The sequence below is a fragment of the Ranitomeya variabilis genome, chromosome 4 (assembly GCF_051348905.1).
Source record: "Ranitomeya variabilis isolate aRanVar5 chromosome 4, aRanVar5.hap1, whole genome shotgun sequence".
NCBI lineage: Eukaryota > Metazoa > Chordata > Amphibia > Anura > Dendrobatidae > Ranitomeya > Ranitomeya variabilis.
In genome coordinates, this window is record NC_135235.1 from 239,988,137 (window position 1) to 240,001,279 (window position 13,143).

A 13,143-nucleotide genomic window follows, 5' to 3' on the forward strand; every position below is an offset into this window, starting at 1 on the left:
CCACACGTGTCCATGCTGCCTCATGCATCATTCAGTCGTTTCCTCACCTTACCTGAAGCTATACTAGAGCTTTTTCTCTGGTCACATCCAGAGCTGCATCTAATATTCTGCTGATGTAACCTCACTGAGCTCCCACAATCACACGCGATTGTGCCTGCAGCTTCGGATGCGACACAGAGAAAACGAACAAACAAACAATGATGTAAACATAAAACTTTAGTTTGATGTAAGCGGGCGGAGGAGACGGAGCTCCGGCGTCACAGGACACGGATTGAAAACGCCTGGTTATGGGTCGGAGGCTTCTGCACACACTGCCCCCTACAGCTCGAGAGGCAGACAGACAGTTCCGTCGAGATCTCGTCACAGGACGACATTCGGGGAGAGCGCAGCAGAGAGGAGGCTGCCGGCCCCAGTGAGCGAGTCCTGTCTGTCTGCCGGACATGGCTGTCAGGAGCGGAGATCTCCTCCCACGTCCGGCCGAGCTGGAAGACGCCCTCACTTAGGTGGGCACCACAATGTTCTTGGCGAGTAAAGCGAGCAGCGCCAGCTCCACGTCCCCGTCAGCTTTTTCCAGGGCTACAAGGGCATCCGGCCTGGTGAACCCTGCGGCCACAATGCGCTCCACCGCAGAGGGGCTCCGTTCATGGACCGCCCGCTCAGGGTCCCTGCTTAGTCCTGGGAGCCATTCATCCCCTGCTGCTGAGTCTCCAGAGACACTCGTGGCCCCACGGATCAGCACAGCGCCAGACAGGGGCTGATCAGCAGACCTACCCATAGATGCCGACTCCATGCAGTCACTAGAACAGTGTCGCGGGGAATCTGCCATGTTACACTCAGCGCCGCTCGATCCGTTCTCCTGATGGAGGTCACTGTCCACGTCTCCATTTTGCTCAGATTCCTGATGAAAGTCCTGACTGAATTCACAACTATCGGCTCCAGAGCGATGAGCGCCATCCTCACCTCCGGAGGGAGCAGATCCCTGACCGCTGATGACCACCAACTTATGGAGTTCTTTCAAAGCAGAGGCCAGGGAGAAGCAGCCGTCCTCCCCTTCCTGGCCAGAAGTGGCCGGGGGCTTTGGGCAGTCTTGTGTGGTCACACTGCATGCGTCGTCAGACCCCTCTGGGTTAGGGGGGAGGTTGTTACAGGACAGGTTTTGGCACTCCGGACCCTGGATAGTGAGGATCCCCCCAGATCTGCAGCCATCGAGATCAGGAATTACTTGTGTGTCCAATTCCATCATGTCTTCAGGGATGGCACAAGGAGTTGGTGTCACTTCTCCATCTTCCACCAAGGATGATCTGGAAGGAGGAAGCGTGGCCCGTGGATGAGGCCCCCACTCCGATTCCTCATAAGCCACCGATCCAGCAAGGGGAAGGGGATAAACTGCAACATCGGAGGTCAGCGTGGGCCCTGGGCCGCAATCAGCAGCAGAGGTCAGTGTGGGCCCCGGGCCCCAATCAGAGGATGATGATGGAGAAGCTGAAGACTGTGCTCCTGGGAGGTCATCAGTGACTGCAGATCTGAAAGCATCAGACACGTCACCCGTACACCCACTGCCGCCTGGATGGAAGCTGCCGCTGCAGGAGACATCTGCACAGGGAAAGTCTGCGGCACAGGACGGGGAGAGAGAGATGGTGTCTGAAGCGTGGACAGGGTCGTCAGATCCATCCAGCGCTGGCTCCAGTGTAGGACCTGCCTCTGAGGTAGATTCCTTGGCTGCAAAGCAGAAAAACAAGAATCAATCATCACAGCTGGAGCTCAAGAAACGATGTCCCCCGAAACACTGGACCCCCCAAACCAAATCTGTCAATAGAGATCAGCAGTGATATCACTGAGAATGCCTCCTATCCATCACTAGAGATCAGCGGTGACATCACTGAGAATACCTCCTATCCATCACCAGAGATCAGCGGTGACATCACTGAGAATGCCTCCTATCCATCACCAGAGATCAGCGGTGACATCACTGAGAATGCCTCCTATCTATCACCAGAGATCAGAGGTGACATCACTGAGAATGCCTCCTATCCATCACCAGAGTTCAGAGGTGACATCACTGAGAATGCCTCCTATCCATCACTAGAGATCAGCGGTGACATCACTGAGAATACCTCCTATCTATCACTAGAGATCAGAGGTGACATCACTGAGAATGCCTCCTATCCATCACCAGAGATCAGGGGTGACATCACTGAGAATGCCTCCTATCCATCACCAGTGATCAGAGGTGACATCACTGAGAATGCCTCCTATCCATCACCAGAGATCAGCGGTGACATCACTGAGAATGCCTCCTATCCATCACCCGAGATCAGAGGTGACATCACTGAGAATGTCTCCTATCCATCACCAGAGATCAGCGGTGACATCACTGAGAATGCCTACAATCCATCACTAGAGATCAGAGGTGACATCACTGAGAATGCCTCCTATCCATCACTAGAGATCAGCTGTGACATCACTGAGAATGCCTCCTATCCATCACCAGAGATCAGAGGTGACATCACTGAGAATGCCTCCTATCCATCACCAGTGATCAGAGGTGACATCACTGAGAATGCCTCCTATCCATCACCAGAGATCAGCGGTGACATCACTGAGAATGCCTCCTATCCATCACTAGAGATCAGCGGTGACATCACTGAGAATGCCTCCAATCCATCACTAGAGATCAGAGGTGACATCACTGAGAATGCCTCCTATCCATCACTAGAGATCAGCTGTGACATCACTGAGAATGCCTCCTATCCATCACCAGAGATCAGAGGTGACATCACTGAGAATGCCTCCAATCCATCACTAGAGATCAGGTGACATCACTGAGAATGCCTCCTATCCATCACCAGAGATCAGAGGTGACATCACTGAGAATGCCTCCTATCCATCACCAGAGATCAGCGGTGACATCACTGAGAATGCCTCCTATCCATCACCAGTGATCAGAGGTGACATCACTGAGAATGCCTCCTATCCATCACCCGAGATCAGAGGTGACATCACTGAGAATGTCTCCTATCCATCACTAGAGATCAGCGGTGACATCACTGAGAATGCCTCCCATCCATCACTAGAGATCAGAGGTGACATCACTGACAATGCCTCCTATCCATCACTAGAGATCAGCAGTGACATCACTGAGAATGCCTCCTATCCATCACTAGAGATCAGCTGTGACATCACTGAGAATGCCTCCTATCCATCACCAGAGATCAGAGGTGACATCACTGAGAATGCCTCCAATCCATCACTAGAGATCAGGTGACATCACTGAGAATGCCTCCCATCCATCACCAGAGATCAGAGGTGACATCACTGAGAATGCCTCCAATCCATCACCAGAGATCAGCGGTGATATCACAGAGAATGCCTCCTATCCATCACTAGAGATCAGTGGTGACATCACTGAGAATGCCTCCTATCCATCACCAGAGATCAGAGGTGACATCACTGAGAATGCCTCCTATCCATCACCAGAGATCAGGGGTGACATCACTGAGAATGCCTCCTATCCATCACCAGTGATCAGAGGTGACATCACTGAGAATGCCTCCTATCCATCACCAGAGATCAGCGGTGACATCACTGAGAATGCCTCCTATCCATCACTAGAGATCAGCGGTGACATCACTGAGAATGCCTCCAATCCATCACTAGAGATCAGAGGTGACATCACTGAGAATGCCTCCTATCCATCACTAGAGATCAGCAGTGACATCACTGAGAATGCCTCCTATCCATCACTAGAGATCAGCTGTGACATCACTGAGAATGCCTCCTATCCATCACCAGAGATCAGAGGTGACATCACTGAGAATGCCTCCTATCCTTCACCAGAGATCAGCGGTGACATCACTGAGAATGCCTCCTATCCATCACTAGAGATCTGCGGTGACATCACTGAGAATGCCTCCTATCTATCACTAGAGATCAGAGGTGACATCACTGAGAATGCCTCCTATCCATCACTAGAGATCAGCGGTGACATCACTGAGAATGCCTCCTATCCATCAACAGAGATCAGCGGTGACATCACTGAGAATGCCTCCTATCCATCACTAGAGATCAGTGGTGACATCACTGAGAATGCCTCCTATCCATCACCAGAGATCAGAGGTGACATCACTGAGAATGCCTCCTATCCATCACCAGAGATCAGGGGTGACATCACTGAGAATGCCTCCTATCCATCACCAGTGATCAGAGGTGACATCACTGAGAATGCCTCCTATCCATCACCAGAGATCAGCGGTGACATCACTGAGAATGCCTCCTATCCATCACCCGAGATCAGAGGTGACATCACTGAGAATGCCTCCTATCTATCACTAGAGATCAGCAGTGACATCACTGAGAATGCCTCCTATCCATCACTAGAGATCAGCTGTGACATCACTGAGAATGCCTCCTATCCATCACCAGAGATCAGAGGTGACATCACTGAGAATGCCTCCAATGCATCACTAGAGATCAGGTGACATCACTGAGAATGCCTCCTATCCATCACCAGAGATCAGAGGTGACATCACTGAGAATGCCTCCTATCCATCACCAGAGATCAGAGGTGACATCACTGAGAATGCCTCCAATCCATCACTAGAGATCAGGTGACATCACTGAGAATGCCTCCTATCCATCACCAGAGATCAGAGGTGACATCACTGAGAATGCCTCCTATCCATCACTAGAGATCAGGGGTGACATCACTAAGAATGCCTCCTATCCATCACCAGAGATCAGAGGTGACATCACTGAGAATGCCTCCAATCCATCACTAGAGATCAGGTGACATCACTGAGAATGCCTCCTATCCATCACCAGAGATCAGAGGTGACATCACTGAGAATGCCTCCTATCCATCACCAGAGATCAGGGGTGACATCACTGAGAATGCCTCCTATCCATCACCAGTGATCAGAGGTGACATCACTGAGAATGCCTCCTATCCATCACCAGAGATCAGCGGTGACATCACTGAGAATGCCTCCAATCCATCACTAGAGATCAGAGGTGACATCACTGAGAATGCCTCCTATCCATCACTAGAGATCAGCAGTGACATCACTGAGAATGCCTCCTATCCATCACTAGAGATCAGCTGTGACATCACTGAGAATGCCTCCTATCCATCACCAGAGATCAGAGGTGACATCACTGAGAATGCCTCCAATCCATCACTAGAGATCAGGTGACATCACTGAGAATGCCTCCTATCCATCACCAGCCAGAGATCAGCGGTGACATCACTGAGAATGCCTCCTATCCATCACCCGAGATCAGAGGTGACATCACTGAGAATGTCTCCTATCCATCACTAGAGATCAGCGGTGACATCACTGAGAATGCCTCCAATCCATCACTAGAGATCAGAGGTGACATCACTGAGAATGCCTCCTATCCATCACTAGAGATCAGCAGTGACATCACTGAGAATGCCTCCTATCCATCACTAGAGATCAGCTGTGACATCACTGAGAATGCCTCCTATCCATAACCAGAGATCAGAGGTGACATCACTGAGAATGCCTCCTATCACCAGAGATCAGAGGTGACATCACTGAGAATGCCTCCTATCCATCACCAGAGTTCAGAGGTGACATCACTGAGAATGCCTCCTATCCATCACTAGAGATCAGCGGTGACATCACTGAGAATACCTCCTATCTATCACTAGAGATCAGGTGACATCACTGAGAATGCCTCCTATCCATCACCAGAGATCAGAGGTGACATCACTGAGAATGCCTCCTATCCATCACCAGAGATCAGCGGTGATATCACTGAGAATGCCTCCTATCCATCACCAGAGATCAGGGGTGACATCACTGAGAATGCCTCCTATCCATCACCAGTGATCAGAGGTGACATCACTGAGAATGCCTCCTATCCATCACCAGAGATCAGCGGTGACATCACTGAGAATGCCTCCTATCCATCACCCGAGATCAGAGGTGCCATCACTGAGAATGTCTCCTATCCATCACTAGAGATCAGCGGTGACATCACTGAGAATGCTTCCAATCCATCACTAGAGATCAGAGGTGACATCACTGAGAATGCCTCCTATCCATCACCAGAGATCAGCAGTGACATCACTGAGAATGCCTCGAATCCAACACTACAGATCAGGTGACATCACTGAGAATGTCTCCTATCCATCACCAGAGATCAGAGGTGACATCACTGAGAATGCCTCGAATCCATCACTACAGATCAGGTGACATCACTGAGAATGCCTCCTATCCATCACCAGAGATCAGCGGTGACATCACTGAGAATGCCTCCTATCCATCACTAGAGATCAGCGGTGACATCACCGAGAATGCCTCCTATCTATCACCAGAGATCAGAGGTGACATCACTGAGAATGCCTCCTATCCATCACCAGAGTTCAGAGGTGACATCACTGAGAATGCCTCCTATCCATCACCAGAGATCAGAGGTGACATCACTGAGAATGCCTCCTATCCATCACTAGAGATCAGCGGTGACATCACTGAGAATGCCTCCTATCCATCACTAGAGATCAGCGGTGACATCACTGAGAATACCTCCTATCACTAGAGATCAGAGGTGACATCACTGAGAATGCCTCCTATCCATCACCAGAGATCAGAGGTGACATCACTGAGAATGCCTCCTATCCATCAACAGAGATCAGCGGTGACATCACTGAGAATGCCTCCTATCCATCACTAGAGATTAGTGGTGACATCACTGAGAATGCCTCCTATCCATCACCAGAGATCAGAGGTGACATCACTGAGAATGCCTCCTATCCATCACCAGAGATCAGGGGTGACATCACTGAGAATGCCTCCTATCCATCACCAGTGATCAGAGGTGACATCACTGAGAATGCCTCCTATCCATCTCTAGAGATCAGCAGTGACATCACTGAGAATGCCTCCTATCCATCACTAGAGATCAGCTGTGACATCACTGAGAATGCCTCCTATCCATCACCAGAGATCAGAGGTGACATCACTGAGAGTGCCTCCAATCCATCACTAGAGATCAGGTGACATCATTGAGAATGCCTCCTATCCATCACCAGAGATCAGAGGTGACATCACTGAGAATGCCTCCTATCCATCACTAGAGATCAGAGGTGACATCACTGAGAATGCCTCCTATCCATCACTAGAGATCAGCGGTGACATCACTGAGAATGCCTCCTAGCCATCACTAGATATCAGAGGTGACATCACTGAGAATGCCTCCTATCCATCACTAGATATCAGAGGTGACATCACTGAGAATGCCTCCTATCCATCACCAGAGATCAGAGGTGACATCACTGAGAATGCCTCCTATCCATCACTAGATATCAGAGGTGACATCACTGAGAATGCCTTCCATCCATCACCCGAGATCAGAGGTGACATCACTGAGAATGCCTCCTATCCATCACTAGAGATCAACGGTGACATCAATGAGAATGCCTCCTATCCATCACCAGAGATCAGAGGTGACATCACTGAGAATGCCTCCTATCCATCACCAGAGATCAGGGGTGACATCACTGAGAATGCCTCCTATCCATCACCAGTGATCAGAGGTGACATCACTGAGAATGCCTCCTATCCATCACCAGAGAACAGCGGTGACATCACTGAGAATGCCTCCTATCCATCACCCGAGATCAGAGGTGACATCACTGAGAATGCCTCCCATCCATCACTAGAGATCAGAGGTGACATCACTGACAATGCCTCCTATCCATCTCTAGAGATCAGCAGTGACATCACTGAGAATGCCTCCTATCCATCACTAGAGATCAGCTGTGACATCACTGAGAATGCCTCCTATCCATCACCAGAGATCAGAGGTGACATCACTGAGAATGCCTCCTATCCATCACTAGAGATCAGAGGTGACATCACTGAGAATGCCTCCTATCCATCACCAGAGATCAGAGGTGACATCACTGAGGATGCCTCCTATCCATCACCAGAGATCAGCGGTGATATCACTGAGAATGCCTCCTATCCATCACTAGAGATCAGTGGTGACATCACTGAGAATGCCTCCTATCCATCACCAGAGATCAGAGGTGACATCACTGAGAATGCCTCCTATCCATCACCAGAGATCAGCGGTGACATCACTGAGAATGCCTCCAATCCATCACTAGAGATCAGAGGTGACATCACTGAGAATGCCTCCTATCCATCACTAGAGATCAGCTGTGACATCACTGAGAATGCCTCCTATCCATCACCAGAGATCAGGGGTGACATCACTGAGAATGCCTCCTATCCATCACCAGTGATCAGAGGTGACATCACTGAGAATGCCTCCTATCCATCACCAGAGATTAGCGGTGACATCACTGAGAATGCCTCCTATCCATCACCCGAGATCAGAGGTGACATCACTGAGAATGTCTCCTATCCATCACTAGAGATCAGCGGTGACATCACTGAGAATGCCTCCCATCCATCACTAGAGATCAGAGGTGACATCACTGACAATGCCTCCTATCCATCTCTAGAGATCAGCAGTGACATCACTGAGAATGCCTCCTATCCATCACTAGAGATCAGCTGTGACATCACTGAGAATGCCTCCTATCCATCACCAGAGATCAGAGGTGACATCACTGAGAATGCCTCCAATCCATCACTAGAGATCAGGTGACATCACTGAGAATGCCTCCTATCCATCACCAGAGATCAGCGGTGACATCACTGAGAATGCCTCCTATCCATCACTAGATATCAGAGGTGACATCACTGAGAATGCCTCCTATCCATCACTAGAGATCAGAGGTGACATCACTGAGAATGCCTCCTATCCATCACTAGAGATCAGCGGTGACATCACTGAGAATGCCTCCTATCCATCACTAGATATCAGAGGTGACATCACTGAGAATGCCTCCTATCCATCACCAGAGATCAGAGGTGACATCACTGAGAATGCCTCCTATCCATCACTAGATATCAGAGGTGACATCACTGAGAATGCCTTCCATCCATCACTTGAGATCAGAGGTGACATCACTGAGAATGCCTCCTATCCATCACTAGAGATCAACGGTGACATCAATGAGAATGCCTCCTATCCATCACCAGAGATCAGAGGTGACATCACTGAGAATGCCTCCTATCCATCACCAGAGATCAGGGGTGACATCACTGAGAATGCCTCCTATCCATCACCAGTGATCAGAGGTGACATCACTGAGAATGCCTCCTATCCATCACCAGAGATCAGCGGTGACATCACTGAGAATGCCTCCTATCCATCACCCGAGATCAGAGGTGACATCACTGAGAATGCCTCCTATCCATCACTAGACATCAGCAGTGACATCACTGAGAATGCCTCCTATCCATCACCAGAGATCAGAGGTGACATCACTGAGAATGCCTCCTATCCATCACTAGAGATCAGAGGTGACATCACTGAGAATGCCTCCTATCCATCACCAGAGATCAGAGGTGACATCACTGAGGATGCCTCCTATCCATCACCAGAGATCAGCGGTGATATCACTGAGAATGCCTCCTATCCATCACTAGAGATCAGTGGTGACATCACTGAGAATGCCTCCTATCCATCACCAGAGATCAGAGGTGACATCACTGAGAATGCCTCCTATCCATCACCAGAGATCAGCGGTGACATCACTGAGAATGCCTCCAATCCATCACTAGAGATCAGAGGTGACATCACTGAGAATGCCTCCTATCCATCACTAGAGATCAGCTGTGACATCACTGAGAATGCCTCCTATCCATCACCAGAGATCAGGGGTGACATCACTGAGAATGCCTCCTATCCATCACCAGTGATCAGAGGTGACATCACTGAGAATGCCTCCTATCCATCACCAGAGATTAGCGGTGACATCACTGAGAATGCCTCCTATCCATCACCCGAGATCAGAGGTGACATCACTGAGAATGTCTCCTATCCATCACTAGAGATCAGCGGTGACATCACTGAGAATGCCTCCCATCCATCACTAGAGATCAGAGGTGACATCACTGACAATGCCTCCTATCCATCTCTAGAGATCAGCAGTGACATCACTGAGAATGCCTCCTATCCATCACTAGAGATCAGCTGTGACATCACTGAGAATGCCTCCTATCCATCACCAGAGATCAGAGGTGACATCACTGAGAATGCCTCCAATCCATCACTAGAGATCAGGTGACATCACTGAGAATGCCTCCTATCCATCACCAGAGATCAGCGGTGACATCACTGAGAATGCCTCCTATCCATCACTAGATATCAGAGGTGACATCACTGAGAATGCCTCCTATCCATCACTAGAGATCAGAGGTGACATCACTGAGAATGCCTCCTATCCATCACTAGAGATCAGCGGTGACATCACTGAGAATGCCTCCTATCCATCACTAGATATCAGAGGTGACATCACTGAGAATGCCTCCTATCCATCACCAGAGATCAGAGGTGACATCACTGAGAATGCCTCCTATCCATCACTAGATATCAGAGGTGACATCACTGAGAATGCCTTCCATCCATCACTTGAGATCAGAGGTGACATCACTGAGAATGCCTCCTATCCATCACTAGAGATCAACGGTGACATCAATGAGAATGCCTCCTATCCATCACCAGAGATCAGAGGTGACATCACTGACAATGCCTCCTATCCATCACCAGAGATCAGCGGTGACATCACTGAGAATGCCTCCTATCTATCAGATTATTAGGAGGGATCCTGAGTCTATGCGGTGGGATTACCTGCGGTGCGGCCCCTCCGGCGGCAGACTACACACACATGCATCACGGGTTCTGTTGGTCTGTGAGGATTAGGAGACAAAACAGCAAACGATATTAGGAGAACACAACGAGCTGCGTGCAGTTAGTCACAAACCCCAGGAAGCCACCTGGCCACGAGCCGCCATGCTGCGGGGGAAGTACAGGACGCTGTGCGGCTCATTATAGGGAGTCCGTCATTACGTGAGCAGACATTGCTGGTTCTTGGGACGCAGCCTGCAGTGTAAAGAACGGAGGTTTTCATTCTCCTCGTCACCTACAACCTGCGTGTAAGCCGACATCTAGGCCACCATTCTTTACACTGCAGGACACAGGCCAGCCAACATTTCGTGCCCACTCCACACAGCATTCCACAGACACGCGCCCACTCCACACAGCACCCCACGGACACGCGCCCACTCCACACAGCACCCCACGGACACACGCCCACTCCACACACCACGCCACAGACACGCGCCCACTCCACACAGCACCCCAGACACGCGCCCACTCCACACAGCACCCCACAGACACGCGCCCACTCCACACAGCACCCCACAGACACGCGCCCACTCCATACAGCACCCCAGACACGCGCCCACTCCACACAGCACCCCACAGACACGCGCCCACTCCACACAGCACCCCAGACACGCGCCCACTCCACACAGCACCCCACGCAGAACACGCGCCCACTCCTCAGCACCCCACGCAGAACACGCGCCCACTCCACACAGCACCCCACAGACACGCGCCCACTCCACACAGCACCCCACGCAGAACACGCGCCCACTCCACAGCACCCCACGCAGAACACGCGCCCACTCCACACAGCACGCCACAGACACGCGCCCACTCCACACAGCACCCCACGCAGAACACGCGCCCACTCCACACAGCACGCCACAGACAAACGCCCACTCCACAGCACCCCACAGACACGCGCCCACTCCACGCAGCACGCCACGGACACGCGCCCACTCCACGCAGCACGCCACGGACACGCTCCCACTCCACACAGCATGCCACAGACACGCGCCCACTCCACACAGCACCCCACGGACACGCGCCCACTCCACACAGCTCGCTATGGACACGCGCCCACTCCACACAGCACCCCACGCAGAACACGCGCCCACTCCACACAGCACGCCACAGACACGTGCCCACTCCACACAGCACCCCACGGACACACGCCCACTCCACACAGCACGCCACGGACACGTGCCCACTCCACACAGCACCCCACGGACACGCGCCCACTCCACACAGCACGCCACGCAGAACACGCGCCCACTCCACACAGCATGCCACAGACACGTGCCCACTCCACACAGCACCCCACGGACACGCGCCCACTCCACACAGCTCGCTATGGACACGCGCCCACTCCACACAGCACCCCAGACACGCGCCCACTCCACACAGCACCCCACGCAGAACACGCGCCCACTCCACACAGCACGCCACAGACACGTGCCCACTCCACATAGCACCCCACGGACACACGCCCACTCCACACAGCACGCCACGGACACGTGCCCACTCCACACAGCACCCCACGGACACGCGCCCACTGCACACAGCACGCCACGCAGAACATGCGCCCACTCCACACAGCATGCCACAGACACGTGCCCACTCCACACAGCACCCCACGGACATGCGCCCACTTCACACAGCACCCCAGACACGCGCCCACTCCACACAGCACCCCACGCAGAACACGCGCCCACTCCACACAGCATGCCACAGACACGTGCCCACTCCACACAGCACCCCACGGACATGCGCCCACTTCACACAGCACGCCAGACACGCGCCCACTCCACACAGCACGGCACAGACACGCGCCCACTCCACACAGCACGCCACAGACACGCGCCCACTCCACACAGCACGCCACAGACACGCGCCCACTTCACACAGCACCCTACGGACACGCGCCCACTCCACACAGCACGCCACGCAGAACACGCGCCCACTCCACACAGCATGCCACAGACACGTGCCCACTCCACACAGCACCCCACGGACACGCGCCCACTCCACACAGCTCGCTATGGACACGCGCCCACTCCACACAGCACCCCACAGACACACGCCCACTCCACACAGCACGCCACGGACACGTGCCCACTCCACACAGCACCCCACGGACACACGCCCACTCCACACAGCACGCCACGCAGAACACGCACCCACTCCACACAGCATGCCACAGACACGTGCCCACTCCACACAGCACCCCACGGACATGCGCCCACTTCACACAGCACGCCAGACACGCGCCCACTCCACACAGCACGGCACAGACACGCGCCCACTCCACACAGCACGCCACAGACACGCGCCCACTCCACACAGCACGCCACAGACACGCGCCCACTTCAC

General features: G+C 52.5%; 1 protein-coding gene across 1 annotated transcript in view; it reads right to left on the reverse strand.

Moving 5' to 3' along the window:
* Positions 1–203: 203 nt before the first annotated feature.
* Positions 204–13,143, reverse strand: part of DDI2 (DDI proteasomal shuttling factor 2) — a 48,783-nt gene continuing 35,843 nt past the window's right edge. Inside the window, exons 9-10 of the mRNA XM_077260433.1 lie at positions 10,735–10,793; positions 204–1,719 (exon numbers count right to left, since the gene is read on the reverse strand). Coding sequence (XP_077116548.1) covers positions 10,777–10,793 — 17 coding nt within the window. The 3' untranslated portion in view covers positions 204–1,719; positions 10,735–10,776. The remainder of the gene's footprint in view (positions 1,720–10,734; positions 10,794–13,143) is intronic.